The sequence below is a fragment of the Oryzias latipes genome, chromosome 13, assembly GCF_053564925.1.
Source record: "Oryzias latipes strain Hd-rR chromosome 13, Olatipes_Hd-rR_3.1".
In the NCBI taxonomy this organism is placed as follows: Eukaryota; Metazoa; Chordata; class Actinopteri; order Beloniformes; family Adrianichthyidae; genus Oryzias; species Oryzias latipes.
In genome coordinates, this window is record NC_136249.1 from 5,300,375 (window position 1) to 5,317,748 (window position 17,374).

A 17,374-nucleotide genomic window follows, 5' to 3' on the forward strand; every position below is an offset into this window, starting at 1 on the left:
AACCCAGTGGGGCCGCGGGGTTACCGGAGACTATCCGGGCTACTGTTGGGCCTGGACAGGTACCTTCAAAATAGTCTTCTATATAATGTAACATTGCAATTGGGAATTATTTTGCTGACATTCTTTTAAGGTTAGTTGTCATTTGTATTATTCAAGGGACAAAGCAAAACAAATGAGGAAAATACTATTTCATACAAAAATTATACATCATTTTGTAGCTGAAAATAATATCATATATACAAATAAGATGATAAATCAGTTCACAAATGTATATTTTTTTCAAAGCCACTTCTTTATTTTATCTATTTATTTTTTGGCATAGTAATCAGAGTGCTCAATTCAAATGTAATGTAATGTAAAGGTCATGGACTTAAATTTATTACAAGTACACATAAAAACGTTGCTGTCTTTGCAAACACTATTACACAAGACTGTCAGTATTAACAGACGTTTTGTAACTAAACCATTCCAGAACCTTTTTTGTTTTTTTAGTGGTTTAAATTTATAGTTTAATTATAAATAAAACACATATATAATACAAAGTGTATTATATAGTGCAGCACATGTAGACAGTAGGCATGATTTGACAACCACTTTCATGTTGCGCACTATCAGAAAAAAAAACAGAACATTAACACAAGTTTGTTTCAGTGCCAAGGAATTAAAATATTCCTTATGCGCTTGTGCATCTTATGGATTCTGTATAAAAATTAAAATATGATGTGTTTTGTTTTCCTTATTTAAGGTATTACACTCTTTTCAAATGAAGTAGCAGTAAATATGCAGAGGTGGAACTGTAAGTCCTCTTTGCATACCACTAATGCTTCATCAATTAAGCTCTGCATGGCTTTGGTCTTTATTCAGTATTTTAGCGTTTACCTGACTCTTTCTGTGGGTTTAAATGATGAGTAAGGCAGCTGTCAGTTGTAGTACTAAGCCATTTAAGTCACAGTAACATCACTGATGGAAAAATGTTTGCGTTTATCTATTCCTCACAGGTAAAGTACACCTAGTTTGAAGTAAAGTATATGTAGAAGACCAGACACAAGACATTTTGACAAATAGTACTCTGCAACACTCACTCTGACACCCCAACAGGTTGCTTTTATATCAGAAGCTATTTAGGGAATTCCCTCCATGTTTTTGGATGATTCCCGTCATCTTTGGTTGCAGGGGCTATGACATCAGGGTGAGGTAAATGAATCTAGGGAGCAATGATTAATTAAGATTGGCTTCAGCAGGCAGAGCGGCACAGGATGTGATCTAATTGACATTGGGTAATTATGTAATGGCCTAGCCTTGTAAAGGGATATGAGCTGGAAGTACCATAACCTAAAGTGGAAATGGAGAAGCACCACACATGCAGCTCAACTCAGCCCCAAAGTGACAGGTTTGTTTCCCCGTCCTCCCACTTCCCTGGTGTGGGCAGGCGATCTGCAGGGCTTGAAGCCGCTGGTGGATATATAGTCATTCCTTGCTATCTGAATGCGTATACCCCATCTAAAATGTCATGATGCCCTTTGATCCTACATTAATGTCCCCACAATGTGTCATTTTCTAGGAGCTGGCCTGCTGTTGCTCAATGGGGAAAAAAAAATAACTAAGATGTTTAGAACATATTTGACATGACATGAAAAACAGACAACAATCAGATCTTCAAACATAAAAAAAAGATGAACTTGAGAAAAAAACATGTAAATTACAGATTCAATGAAATCAAATACTTTCACAGTAGGTACCAATATAAATACAAGGCAAATACTAAACAGTAGGCCTGCACAATATGCCGCAAATTTATCGTTATCGCAACATCAAGCTGTGCAATATGCATACCGCAAAGGATGTCAAAAATCGCAATAAATGGTTACCTTAAATGTGCTAAAACAAACTCATGGCAGCTTGAAATATTGAACAAATGAAATAAATCCCTTTATGCATTTAACCAATCGGAAGGACCCTTTTACGTTGTTGACCAATCAGATGAGCCCTTTTATGTTTGATGTTTGCCTCCTATGTCGACAAGGGTCATTTGAAGTATAATTTTTAAACTGTTACAGTGAAATGGAAATTATGTTTTTGGTTGTTTTGCTATTTGTTTATATACCGCAAATTATATCGTTATCGCAATATTAATCACCAATATCGCATATCGCGAGTTTTCCTCATATCGTGCAGTCCTACTAAACAGCATGCTACTTAAGTTACTTTCTTCTAACAAATACAACATTTAAACAGAAACATATAAGTATAGCAGTCTAAGATAAGTAAATCATAAAACAGAAAACATTTTCAATGTATACCTTTCTGAAGTGGGAATCGACATGATGCATTTTTAGTGGATTGGTCAGCTAAACCCAAACAATGGAATGGTAGTTTTTCAAACATCCAAACGGCTGCAGAAGTTAGAAGCACATTGGCTCCATGTTTACTGAACAATACTGCTGTCATTAGAAGGAAAAATACTTTCAAAATGAGAGAATAAAAAATAGAATTGGGAAAATCTGATCTAATCTTTATAACTAAATGTAATGATTGCATTTTATATTCTTGGACAAACATGTCATTGCTACATAGTGTGAAGTCTAAATGCTTCTTTCTTTTGCAAAAAAAATAAAAAGTCTGCTTTCATTGTGAGGATTAGGTCAAAGACAAGTTGTTTCTATGTGTGAAACTTTAATAAGATTAGAAACTCTTTTGATCATAATCTTGAAGGAGAAGGAAATGAGGAAAAGCTGATCCAGTGTCCATGGGTTTTGGGGGAACACTTTGATGTTCAAATGCGATGGAAACACAAGCAGAAGGAGTGAGCTGATGAGTAGAGCTATTACTAGTTTCCATGATGTAATTTTCTATCGTACAGTACTTACTACAACATGAAGCCTCTGTGCTATTGCCCTCAGTGTGGTTTGAAAAAAACGGGTGTGCTATGATCACCCTTACACATGGCATTTAAATAGTGAGAAAGTCTTGCTGTGTTAAGGTCAAGAATTAGTGTCTGAAAATGAAATACAAGCCTAAAGGAGAGAAGAGAGGAAATAGAACTGGCTGTACAGAGGGCTAAAATAACAGTCTGACTACACAATCTTACCTCCATCTGCTTCTGATTACTCACTATCCTTCAGACAGAGGGGAGGTGGGGGGCATGGAGCAAAAACTTGTGTCAGTGCAGGCTTTACATGACTGACAGAGACTGGGAACAAACCCGCTTAAGCCTTGTTCCCTAAAGGTAGGGTTTTAACTCTTTACTGTTTCTGAGCATGTGTACTTGACAACATCAATTGTTCCCTGGGAATGTAATCATGCCTATTATAGATGTCAAAGACGTTTCGAAGTTACCAGTTTGCATTTGGCAAACAGGTAGAAAGTGCTGAGGTGCAGTTTTTTTGTTTTCTTAGTGAGCATTTGATGTGTACAGTATATTTGTGTTGTCAAGTAGCATCCTGATGACTTACCTAGAAATCCTACCTACTAATGTGAGCTGGCTAAAACATGCAGTATCATTCAGCTGTGACTATAGTAGTTGAGTTAAACGTTAGCATTACAGAGTCCCATCACAAGTTGATCTGATCTCACTGATGCTACAGTCACATATACAACTGCCACTGTGCGATGGGGAGGCAGAATTGTCAAGATTAGCTACCATTGCCTGATTTTTTTCTAAACTCGTTGGTGCAGTCATGAATTCAGACGGCAGCAGTCAGGCGGTTATCAGTCAGGCGGGGATGACGCCATTACGAACTCGGGTGACAGCTGGGCAGCCACGGGGCGGTGGCAGCTGGATCGCTGGCCGGCAGCAGCTCTGATTAGAGGATGTGTAAATGTCTCCAGACGGCGGCCGTCCATATCAAGTGCCACTGGCTGCCTACAGCCCAGTAGTCCAGGGGTATATAAAAAGCGTGCCATTCTGCTCCACTGGTTATTCGCAACTCATAGTTTGAGCATACATTATAATCTTGTCAATTTACAAATTTTTGGACAACATGCCTCCTCAGAAGGCACCATATTCTGTCTTCTACGTATTCTTCTCAGCATCAACAGCAATTCTTCAATAGGTCTTGGAGTCGCTGTGGTGCTGTCAATGCCATGATGAGTTTTGTGCAGCATCGATACCATCTCCCCCCATTTGGACCCACAATGGCCGGGATGGCCAGTTTGTTGTCTGATTACTAACAATTGGCCGGTGGCAGTGGGACGGCAGCACGGGGGTAGGGGGGGTGTCTGGAGGGTGGCAATCTGAAATTAGCCGATCATCAGATGATTTTGGGGACCTTGGAGACTCTTTTATCAGTCAATTACCACATACCTGCCTTCCTGCCACCCGTCTGCCGGTGGACTGCCTCCGTGCGACCTCCAAATGTCCCCGGGTGGCCACTGACAGATGTAAAAAAATTATCCAGTTGCTGTTTAATTTTAACTCTTTCTTAAAACCTTGGCAGCCACCGCATGGCTTTTAAAATTCGACTGCCACCTTCTAATTACAAATGCTGCAGCATGGCCAGCTGCTGTTTTTGCTGTAAAACTTGCTTTTCAGTCAGACAACTCATGCAGTAGAGAATGATTTATTTCCATATTTTCTTTTAGTTTGGCATAAGGCTCCGTTCAGATACAATAAAACAAGATCTCCATAGAAAACTACAGGTATAAAACTACCCCTAACGGAGCTCACAGGTGAAAGCCGGGGAGGAGGGTGAAATGGATAAAGGGGGCATGGGCCGCACACCTGGTTCTTAAGTAGGACGCAGAACAGGTGAGTTAATTGTGCTGAACCGTCTGCAGGGAGGAGTAAACAGTTAAACGCACTGCTAAGCTGCCTCCTTGAAATTCTCCCAAGGTCGTTCATTTTGATCGCTGCGCTGTGGCCTTTTAGGATATGTGACCATAGTCTGAGTTGCTACTACTAAATCAACAAGAGAAACCACTTCAAACCCACTACGTTTTTTTTCATCAGCCCACAATCGTTAAGCCTTTTATTAAGCATGTTGACACTAACCCTTTTTAACCACACACTGCTTAATGTTTGGATGAGTTGGATTTTGCATTATTTTAATTGACCCACAATTGGTCTGATATGTTTGAAGAACTAAGCAGTGTCAATGATAATAAGCAACGATGTACGTCAGTCGGTCTGTAGTTTTTACTTTCCGCAATCACAGTTTAATTGAGCCTCAAGAAAAAAAAATCAATTTGAAACAGAAAGAAAGGAGCAGAACACATGTAGGCATAGCAGCGAAAAAAATCACAGAGGGGAGAGAAAGGCCCAGACAAATGTCATGTCAATGTACCCAGGGCCCTCACCAGTCAATGAGTAACTCACAAACACATATACACAAGAGTCGTCACACACAGACTGAGTCACACTGACAGAGGCGTGAGAGTAACCAAACACGCTGACAGCACTCCTGTTAGTCATCTGTCATGCACACAGTCTTTACAGAGCTATTCTGATTAGAACATTTCGTGGACTTTAGTTTGTTCATTTGTACATCCTAACCCAAATCCCGTCTCTGTTTAGGTCTTGATAAGTAATTCTGGTCTTGAACGTAGTCACAGCATTTAAAAGGTAAAAAATTGGGAGGACATAATTTGTGCAATACCATCCTACCACACACAAATTTTAAATTCAACAACACTTTAATGCCTTTTTTTGTTTGTTTTATACAAGAAGCTAAATACAGGATCTGACTGTTGACAACAGTCACAACATGTTGTTAACTAAACCTTAGTGTTCAGCCTGATCTGTGAATCAATTTCTGTGGATTAGGGACCCAAACTACCTTGTTACCAGAGCTCATGTTAACTACCCCTTTTTTGGGCAATTGTTTAATAAAAGAGTGTGCTGATGAGAGGGTTATCTTATAATCGGAGTATTCTAAGGTTCATGAGAGTTTCTCATTCCATTCAGATGTTTTTGTGGACTTGGAAATGGCATTCAATTGTGTATAATTTGGTGTCCTGTGGGGAGTCTTTGAGAGTATGGAGTTTTAGGCACACTTGTAGAGGCTGTCAGGCTTCTGTACAATCAAAGCAGGAGCTTTAATTGTATTGCTTGCATTATGTCAAACCTGATCTCAGCATATGTTGGACTCAAGCTGGGATGCTCTTTGTTAGATTCTGTACATCGTTTTTTTATGAACCATTTTTTTAGGAGCAGCAAGGGAAAGAAACAACATCCAGAACCTCTGGATTTTATTTCTGGCTATTGCAGATAATCAAATAAAGGTTAAATGATAAAGCTTTTATTGGTCAAACTATATTCCCTTTCTCATCGATGATCATTAGGTTCTGACCAAAAGGACAAGATCCCAATTATAAGGGGCTAAAACCTGTTAATTCACAAGTTGACTGAGCAATCCCTAAATGATCATTTACAAAGCTCAGTCAACAGAAGGAGCTGCTCTTTCACTTTGAAAGAAGCCAACTGAAGTGGACTGTACCATCTGTAGGTTGTCCTAGGTCTACTACTGAGAAAGATCTGGTCCCAAGATCCTGCTGGTCTTGAACTGCCCAGGGGTCCCACCAGCAAAACTGATGAAGTGGTTGTCTAGAGCAGTGTTTTTCAACCTTTTTTGAGCCACGGCACACTTTAACCTTGACAAAAATCCCGCGGCACACCAGCATCCCAAAAAAAAAAAAAAAAGCAGAAACTCATAGTCTGTGTTGATCTAAACCGCCCCCCCCCCGCCACAATTTGTGATAATTGTGGCAGAAAAAGCAGGAAGTTGCAGATGTTTTTTCTAAAAGATGTAATAAAACTTAAGTTACATACAAACTGTATGTTCGTTGTGGTTTCAAGACATGTAACAAGGACGACTCATTGTACGCTGATGCGCTGTCCCTTTAAGCCAATGCATCATGGGAGATGTAGTGTGAAAACTGCCACAAAACGGCAGAAAGACTCGCGTCTCTGAGCTTCATGGTTTTGTTCACTTGCTCCACGGTCTGATACCGGATTCTGTGGAAAGCTACACCGCTAAAGACGAGCTTTAGCTGGTGTTTTTGTTGGAACTGAGTGAGTTATGAGCTAAATTGGAACAAGGAAGTGAATACTTTAACCACTTCTGATTGGTCAGACTGATGACATGTGATTAAGCCTTCAAGAATGATTGGTGGAGTCGTGGAGACGGTAAAAGCTGCGGGACTTTTCAGATAACAGTTATAGCTGCAGCTAAATCGCGTTACCGTCATTCTTATAAAAATTTATTTAATAGAATCAAATAAACACAAAGAAAAAAGTATTTTATGATCTTTCATATTCCTAACTACTCAGTGTTTTATCAGGGCCTGTTTGGATGAACACAGAGCTGATTTCCTGGAGACGGGAAATGTTTTTAGATCAATTAATGAGGGCAATTTTCCACGGCACACTTGACCATCTCCCACGGCACACTAGTGTGCCGCGGCACACTGGTTGAAAAACACTGGTCTAGAGCAGTGTTTTTCAACCAGTGTGCCGCGGCACACTGGTTGAAAAACTAGTGTACAGCTAGTAAACAGCTTTAAACTAGTAAACAGCTTTAAACGCTTTCAAGCACAGGTCAACACAAAAGAATGTAATCTAAATCATGGAGTGTGTATGTGTCTGAGTCACTGGGTGCCTTGCTACATTTGCCTAATGCAGCAGCAAATGTTCCCCTCATTAACAGCTCTGTGACAGTGATGTGGGATGACGAGAGCCCAGACGCCTCGCTCCTGGACTGGGGCTCTGATGGAGCACCCCCTGCACATACACAAACCACACACTTTTAGCAGGAGAAGGATGAGAGGGACATCTTTGGAAGTTTACGTGTTCGTGTGTGTTTGTTTCTACTAAGGAAGTATACTTAACTTCTGTATATAAGATGTTCACACAGAATGTGGGTCAAATGGGGACTGTGAACACCGAGACACATCTGCTACAGTATTTGCTGGGGATTTTTGGGTTAAAACCATTATCACAATAGACAAAAATGTATACTGAGTGTGTATGTGTGCCTTTATAAAGGTATTAGTCATGCTCCATATGTCTTCCAGTAAGTGAATGGGTGGTGTGTATACATGTGTATGGTGTGCCAGACCTTATATCAACTGGGGGTGTGAGGTGGAGTAACCACACCAACTGGGATTTTACAGTTTCAACATATGAATCACATGCTCACAAACGCACTAAGAGAATGGTGGATCCTTGTGTGTAAAGGCTGAGAGTGAGCAGTCTATTAATAAAGGCAGGGTCACAAGGACGCTTATTTGGTCATAAAGAGGTCATCCTATGACTGCTGCACTGAGACGACATTGGAGAACAGCTTGGGGTGCTTGTTTCGGCAAACTAAAGCGTCTACATTCTTTTCAAGTATTGAGCAAAAAAATGTCCACAAATTTCATAAATCTGGAGATAAATATAAGCAAAAGTAAAATTTAATAATGTAATGACATTTCCAAATCAAAATATCTCAGTTTGTAAAATTAACCATTCGCTTAAGTTGCCAGTGTATGCATATATGTTTTGGTATATTTGTGTATTTTAAAATCAAATTTGAGAGCATATGTCCGAGAGCTCAATCACCTCTGGATCATCCATGCCTTCAAGGTCCTCAATAGAAGCTGGAAAACCAGGAATAAAAAAACCTGATGAAGAACTGAAGAACCAAAGCACCTGATTCAATCTTTCTGTGGTCCAGTTAAAATTTAGACTGTAATGCCAAAAACTGCTGTCTCAGGCCCTTAAATTAGCTTTGCGTTGGCAAATGCTGCCTGCTTTAAAGAAATGACGCACAACTTTAAAGCGGAGGGTGTTGTTCGCCTATAGTGGGAGAAACTGATATCACAAAACAGAAAACTACTGTCAAACTAGTCTGGAAGCCCTTAATTCAAGTATTCCACGTCGTTTTTTTCATAACCTGCTTTTGCATTTTGTATAGTTTTTAATCAATAAATGCTGACAGTATGTGATGTGCAGGTTGTTTTATATAACAGTAGGACCTGTTTGGACCACAGGTTTGAAGTCTTAAAATGCACATATGTTTGTGAAAACATACATGGTTGTTAACTAAATGGTTTACCTTATGTGTACTATTTCAGATATATCTGAAAGGGATTTTTGCTCTTTGATTTATTTCATAAATGCTATCACAATGTGAAGTGAAAAACTTAAATATTCAGCTGAAAAGGTAAACAGCCTTCCTTTGACACAGGCACATATTTTAAGGCCATTTTGTTCTTGAAGTAAACAAACTACAAATTTCTGTGGTTTTGGTTGGCAGTTTTTATGCTTGTTAGTAAATAAAAACAATTCTGTATTTTTCCTACTTAAGTGCATAGGTTGTTATAAAATAGACTGTTCAGTATTAGATTTCCATTTATGGAAATCTCTCCATAATGGGAGATTTTTAGACTCTCTTTTTTTTCTGGATAGTAAATCCAGTAGTAAATCCCTGCAAGTGTGTTGGAAGGCCCTGGCCTTGAGCTGATTCTGTTCTTTCTTTCTATTTTAGCGTCATACCTGTGTCTGGTGCATGTTTTTCATGTGTGTATGTACCAGAGGTACTAAGGTTAATTGCTGTAATTGAATGTCAGGTGAAACTAGATCCGTTTTAATAGAATATATTCCTGCCATAATACATACTGTTCTAAAATGCTATAGAGGAGTTTTTTCCGGCTTGGAGGTTGAAGGTGAGGGACACAGTAAGCCTTCGCCTTGAGGTGTCCGTTAAATTGTCCCAAACAGGCCTTTTGGTGGACAATTTTACAGATTCCCCAGACCAGGTAGTGAAAACACTTCAAGGAAAGGTGGCAAATATTTTTGACCACCAAAGAATCCTGCATCAGGGATGGTGGCAGAAATTCAAAGATCTAAAGCCACCGTCAATCATTTACCAGCAAGAACGTTGTTTTGTGAGCAACACTAATCAGTAAGAGTAAAATCCTACGCAGGAGAACGACAGACGACAGGCCCACACACTGGTGCCATCTTGAGAGAAAAGGTTTACCTTAAGCTATTTAGTGAAGACATAACTGGATAATTTGACCACAGCCTCTGCTTTTGAAAAATACCTATTGGTTTAACATTGTTCTGACAGAGCTTAACAATGTGTAATTTTATGTGCAAAGATCTAAACATCCAATTTCCACATACACTACATCTACCTATTTAGCTATAGCCAGTCTTAGGTCGTCAAGTAAAAGCAAAAAACATCCTATTTTATCAAAATAAAAGCAAAAACTCCAAGGTTGAAAAAAAGGTTGGCTATGAATCTTCTGGGTTAATGACAACACAATTATTAATTCATCCATTTTCTAAACCACTCTACTCCCATCTGGGGTTATGTTGTTGCTGGAGCCTATCCTAGCCAATGTTTGCTAGTGCAGAGAACAGTTCAGTCGTCCATGGGTGGATGGATCTCTGTTTGACATTTTACCATTGTTGTATTTAAAAAAGAAAGTTTGGGTTTCTACATTTATTGTCCACTAAGTTGAAGAAAAAGAAGCTAAACAAACAATTAGTGTTAAAAAGCAAAAACATTCTCAATACAACTTTAATTTTCAAGGAAACCTTTATTTTCTAAGAAGATGAAAATCTTCATTAAATGTCAAATTGCTTTTTAAATCCATTTCCTTCAAAGGGCAGCAAACCCCTGTTCTATATCTGACAGTGGCATCTAAGTGGTACTCCTGGAGCCTCTGGTGGGGCCTGTGGGGAAGATGGAGGGAAAAAGAAACCCAGGAAACAATGCCACATAGAAAAAGAAAGAGATGGTTGCAGCTAAAAGGCCCTCATTCCCTGCAGGCAATTCATACGCTATAATGATCACCAGCCCAATGTGTGCTTGTGTGTTTGTCTACTGACAAAGAATGCAAAATCTGATGGAAGTGTAAAGAAAAGAAACACTCAGGTCTTACACGTCTCTTATATTTCTTTTATGTGTTCAGTCTCTGTCCGACTCATCCTTCCATCAACACATATAGGCTATGACACACACACACACTTCAAAAATTGTGGCGCTAGCACTTAGGCAGGGTTTGTCAAACATACACCCGCAAACACACACAGTACTGTAGAGGCAGATTAGAAGGCACTGCTGACTGGGTGTCTATCGAGGTGACACAACATCACGTCGGCCTGCCAAAAGAGAACACTTTGCAAAGGCAGCGCTGCACACAAACAAAATATGTGTATGTAGAGCAACCACATAACACTGCAGAGAAGCACAATCATATACACACTCTGCCCTTACAAGGTGTGAAAATTCAAACCCATTTTAAATTCCCAAAACCATTTAGAAGGGGGTAGACTGAAGGCAGTGACATAAGAGGAATCAAAGAAATTACATTAAAAGTGCATGAATGAGGTGTGGGCTCACAAACACTTTTAGTCTGCCTCTCCCAGTCCTCACACACACATACACACACACAAACACACACCTAAGTGAGCATGAGTGGAGGCGACAGAGCGTTCACGTGGGGTCGAGCTGGTCCTGGATGTGCCAGAGCCAGCAGCTGAACGCTAGTCTGGATGTGAAGGTGTCAAACCAGCTCGGATATAGAGCTAATGTGGAGCTGCTAGACTTGCACACCTGGGTTACACACTAACGCACATTTGTGTGCATGCTGAGGTGCAAAGATGCAGAGGTATTCCCACATGTCAACAAGACATGCATGCATAAACAAAGACGTAACTATAAACATGATCCCACATTCCATCACTGTGAAAACTTGCAAATGGACACACAAATGTTTAGGATAGAAAATGTATATTCACCTCCACCTCCACACACACTTTGACACATGTGAGAAGCGCAAACATGGCGGTTAGAGCATAAACACAAGGATGACAAGAATCCCTGAAGAGCAAACAGCCCAGCAGATGTTATGTATAAATAGTTGCACACTCAAAAGCGCACGCACCTCGAGCTGTGCCTCAGCAGCTACAGCCATTAATAATATGTGGAAGCTTCCCCTGCCTCATACCAGGCCACCACTAGAGTGGCAAATAAACTTACTAACACTCTGCACCACTTTCACACTGCCATGGATAAATAGGGCATGCAAGCGTGCACGCACTTCCATGTGCACACAAACCCACGCAAACGAAGGCATGCAGAATACCAGGTGTGATAGTAGAGACACATGTGGCTGAATTGCCCGGTGGGATCTGTCGATGTCCTCTTAGTGCCCTTTGCCAAAGCACACCACTCCACTGCTGATCCACTCCCTCAGTGAGTCATCTGTGACATTGCAGCGTCGTGGTGGCGCTCGCCTCATAGACTTGCTACAGGCGTTTTGTTTACTAAAGACTGCCTTGCTCAGTACAGCCATGATGGTCAGCAGTCTATAGCAAAGTATGATTTCAATAAGCAAATGCCCCCATCTGCACATGACCCTCTAATTGATTACAAATAGCTACAGAAGGTTTTCTAAACTGCTGCTGTGATGATATTACAACTATCTGTGTGAGGTAAGAAGAACACATTAAATATAAAAAAATATATATATTATTATATTGTGTAAATCTATACTTCATAATGTCCTTTCACTGCATAACTGAGTCACTTAATTTAATAGGATGGTTTATGGCTTATTTATATATATATATATATATATATATATATATATATATATATATATATATATATATATATATATATATATATATGTACATACATCCATATATATATATATATATATATAAATGCCCCTCTCACCCTCCACGGGTGGTTTTCTCCTCCAAGCTCGGGTCCTCTACCAGAGGCCTGGGAAATTGAGGGTCCTGCAGTATCTTAGCTGTTCCTAGCACTGCGCTTTTCTGGACTGAGTGGTCTGAGGTCTTTCCAGGTATCTGTTGTAGCCTCTCCTCCAGCTTGGGGGTTACTGCCCCGAGTGCTCCAATTACCACAGGCACCACTGTCACCTTCACGTTCCAGGCTTTCTCCAGTTCTTCTCTGAGTCCCTGGTATTTCTCCAGTTTCTCATGTTCCTTCTTCCTGATGTTTCCATTGATTGGCACTGCCACATCCACCACAACGGCTTTCCTCTGTTCCTTGTCCACCACTACAATATATATATATGTATATAGTAGATATGCAGGAAATCCAAGTTCGATTCCAAGGGTCGGAAAGAAAAATTAATGGCAATGGAAATGGGTCAATTACCATAACAATGGCGAGCAATTAACATCACTCAGTGAGGGTTCTTGGGCAAGACCCTTAACGCTACTGCCTACCTCACAACATGAGAGACAATGAACCACACGTCGCCCGGCCAAACAAGGTCTGCGTCAGGTGCTGGGGGACCAGAGCACCCTGATGGAAAGTGGGCTACTGTAACAAGATGGAAATGGACTAGATGTGAGAACAAGGTTCTGTTAGAATGCTACTACTCAAGTAATCCCACCCAGAGGGGTTACATGCAGAGAATGTGGAATTAATGGATGCTTCGAAACCCACAATCAAGGCTAACTGCCAAATAACTGGTAGCCCAGTGCTCTAACATCCACAAACGGCAACTCCTATCACAACTTGAGATTGAAGCGATTCAATACAATACCAAGGGAGAGCCAGAACAGCAGGTCAGAGGATGCTATACCACACTCCCACTATGAGCTTGGGTACACAGCCCCAACCACTACAGATATTCTGAGCGAGGCAGCAACTGACCTGAAAGACAAGATCATGTCTAGAATGAACACTAGGCAACCCCGACACCAGCTACAACGGTTAGGTAATGTACCGCCTGAAAGTCTTCTGGAAACTGTGAATGAAGCATTGAGGGCAATTCCCACCACAACAATCACAGAAACCAATGAACTGGTTTACACTTCAGCAGCAGTGATCCTTGAGATGCTTGGCTTCAAGAGCAACCATGGAAGAAAACAGTACCCACCTTGGAAGCAACAGTTAGAGGCCAAAATCAAGGCAACTCGGAAGGATGTGAGTAAGCTGACAGAGGCTCAAAGAGGTACAATGAGAAAGCAAGTACCTAAGAGATACAGCCAGATGCCCATACCTGAAGCACTGGAAACTGCCAAACAAAGGCTCCTAGCCTTGAGCAGCCGCCTAAAGAGGTACACAAGAGACAATGAAGCCAGACGAATAAACAGGCTCTTTGCAACTCAACCTGCAAAAGTGTACGCTCAGTGGCAGGGTCAAAACAGTCGAGCAGACCCACCAAGGCTGGAAACTGAACAGTACTGAAAAAACATATGGGAGAAAGAGGCAGCACAAAACAGCAATGCCCAGTGGCTGGTCTCTCTGAGAAAAGAACATAGCAACCTCCCTGAACAGAATCCAGTAACCATCACAGTGGCAGACATGCAAAAAAGAGTCCCAGGTATGAAAAACTGGACAGCACCGGGCACCGACATGATACATGCCTACTGGCTAAAGAAACTCACCACACTCCACGAGCGCCTGGCAGCACAAATGAACCAGCTGCTAAGAGATGGGACTCACCCCGAATGGCTGACGGAAGGGCGAACGATCCTAATCCAGAAGGATCCCTCAAAGGGTGCAGTCCCATCCAACTACCGGCCAATAACCTGTCTCTCCACAACATGGAAGCTCATGTCAGGCATCATTGCAACCAAGATAAATAGGCACATGGATCAATTCATGAGCAACACACAGAAGGGCATTGGTAGAGACTCCAGAGGACCCAAACACCAACTCCTGGTTGACAGAACAGTCGCTCAAGACTGCAGGTCATGACACACTAACCTGTGCACAGCCTGGATTGATTACAAGAAAGCCTATGACTCAATGCCACACACATGGATCACTGAATGCTTGGAGCTGTACAACATCAACAGGGCTCTAAGAGCCTTCATAGGAAACTCAATGTAGCTGTGTAAAACCACCCTTGAAGCCAATGGGAAGCCTCTTGCACAAGTGTCCATCAAATGTGGGATATACCAAGGTGATGCTCTGTCCCCACTGCTGTTCTGCATAGGTCTGAACCCCCTCAGCCAAATAATCAACAAGACTGGCTATGGATAACGACTCAGAAATGGGGCCAACATCAGTCACCTCCTCTACATGGATGATATCAAGCTATATGCTAAGAGCGAGTGAGACATTGACTCCCTGATCCACACCACCAGGATCTACAGTACTGACATTGGGATGTCATTCGGGCTCGAGAAATGCAACCGGATGGTGACAAAGAGTGGCAAGGTAGTCCACACAGAAGGGGTCTCACTCCCAGAAGGAACAATAGAAGACATCGAGGACAGTTACAAGTACCTTGGAACTCCGCAGGCAAATGGCGACCTGGAGCAGGCAACAAGGAAAGCAGCAACAGCTAAATACCTCCAACGAGTAAGGCAAGTCCTGAGAAGCCAGCTTAATGGCAAAAATAAGACCCGGGCAATAAATAGCTACACTGCCAGTTATCAGATACCCTGCAGGAATAATAAGATGGCCAAAGGAAGAGATACAGACCACGGATGTTAAGACACGAAAGCTCCTCACCGTGCATGGAGGGTTCCATCCCAAATCCAGCACCCTGAGACTGTATGCTAGCCGCAAGGAAGGAGGCCGAGGACTAGTGAGCGTGGAAGCCACTATCCAGGATGAAACATCCAAGATGTATGAGTACATCAAGCTCAAGGCCCCAACTCACAGTGTGCTTAGTGAATGTCTCAGGCAATGGAGAGCAGAGGATACAGTGCTGGAGGACAGATCTTCATGGGAGGACAAACCCCTGCATGGGATGTACCACCAGACCATAACTGAAGTGGCTGATATCAAGAAGTCTTACCAATGGCTAGAAAGGGCTGGCCTACAGGACAGCACTGAAGCACTCGTCCTGGCAGCTTAGGAACAAGCTCTGAGCACCAGAGCGATAGAGGCTAAGATCTACCACACCAGGCAAGACCCAAGGTGTAGGCTGTGCAAAGAGGCGCCTGAAACAATCCAGCACATAACTGCAGGGTGTAAGATGCTGGCAGGGAAAGCATACATGGAGCGCCACAATCAAGTGGCTGGAATAGTATACTGGAACATATGTGGAGAATATGAACTGGAAACCCCAAGGTCAAAATGGGAAACACTTCAGAAGGTGGTAGAGAATGAGAGGGCAAAGATCCTGTGGGACTTCCAGATCCAGACTGATAGGATGGTAATGGCGAACCAACCAGACATTTGGTGGTGGATAAAAAACAGAGGACAGCTGTTGTGGTGGATGTGGCAGTGCCAAGCGATGGGAACATCAGGAAGAAGGAACATGAAAAACTGGAGAAATACCAGCGACTCAAAGAAGAACTGGAGAGTGAAGGTGACAGTGGTGTCTGTGGTAATTGGAGCACTCGGGGCAGTAACCCCCAAGCTGGAGGAGAGGCTACAACAGATACGTGGAAAGACCTCAGACCTCTCAGTCCAGAAAAGCGCAATGCTAGGAACAGCCAAGATACTGCAGGTCCCTCAATTTCCCAGGCCTCTGATAGAGGACCCGAGCTTGGAGGAGAAACCACCCGCGGAGGGTGAGAGGGGCGTTTATTTTTTTAAAAATATATATGGTGTATGTATTTTTATGATGTGTATTGACACATGCATTCTTTTAAAGCGGACAGCAAGAAGAGTAGTCTAAGCTTTGTCTAAGACTTATGCGGATTCTTGAAGAAAAAAATAAATCTGTGTCGTCAGATTAGAGTGTGCTGATGCATTTGTAGGTGTGGGCCAGTTGGAATGAGTTCAAAACTGCTTTCATTTTATTTTTATTTATTTTATTTTTCCAACACAGCTGGAAAAATCATTGGTCGCAACCTTCCATCCATCGAGACCATCTACAGAGAACGCAGCAGGAGGAGAGCGGCGAAGATCATCAGGGACAGACACCACCCCGCCCACACACTGATCCGTTGCGTGGACTCAGGCCACAACCTCGGACGCCGCAGGCCTGAAAGCCTCCATGCACACACCACACGCTTCCACAACAGCTTCTTCCCAGTTGCAATCAGAATGTTAGCACAGGACATTAGAGAGGGAAGACTGGACTGAACTGAACTGAACCACACAACATGCTAACCAGCTGGGACGCTAAGTGCAATGAACAATTAACTACCACAATATGTCAAACACATGACAGAAGTGCAATAATGAAAAGGTTGGGATGCTGCAATATTTTATAGTTTTGTATTTTTACTTTACTCCTCTCTTTCTTAAATTGTGTTCCATATCTTATTTATGAACCTTGTTAATTTAGTTATTTTGTTGTCTTTCTGTAATCACCCTGACTTGTACAAAAGGCAACAAACCCTTTAAACCTTAAATAAACTCAGTTTCAAGTATTTACTGGAATATGTTTACATAATTTTTCTTTTCTTGATATATAGTGTAATTACAACTGACCGTGCCTTGAAAAATGTATGGTCATTTAAATGTAACTGCATTATCAGAGAAATAAGACA

General features: G+C 41.6%; 1 protein-coding gene across 9 annotated transcripts in view; it reads right to left on the reverse strand.

Annotated features, from left to right (window-relative positions):
* The window catches only part of bcas3 (BCAS3 microtubule associated cell migration factor), a 335,083-nt gene that overhangs the window by 171,088 nt on the left and 146,621 nt on the right, over positions 1 to 17,374 (reverse strand). Inside the window, exon 24 of one of the 9 annotated variants that reach the window (XM_078929746.1) lies at positions 4,247 to 4,371. The exons of the other annotated variants lie outside the window; for them this stretch is intronic. Within the exon in view, the coding sequence (XP_078785872.1) occupies positions 4,289 to 4,371 (83 nt within the window). The 3' untranslated portion in view covers positions 4,247 to 4,288. Of the gene's footprint in view, positions 1 to 4,246; positions 4,372 to 17,374 lie in introns of those variants that run through there. 9 annotated transcript variants of the gene reach the window in all.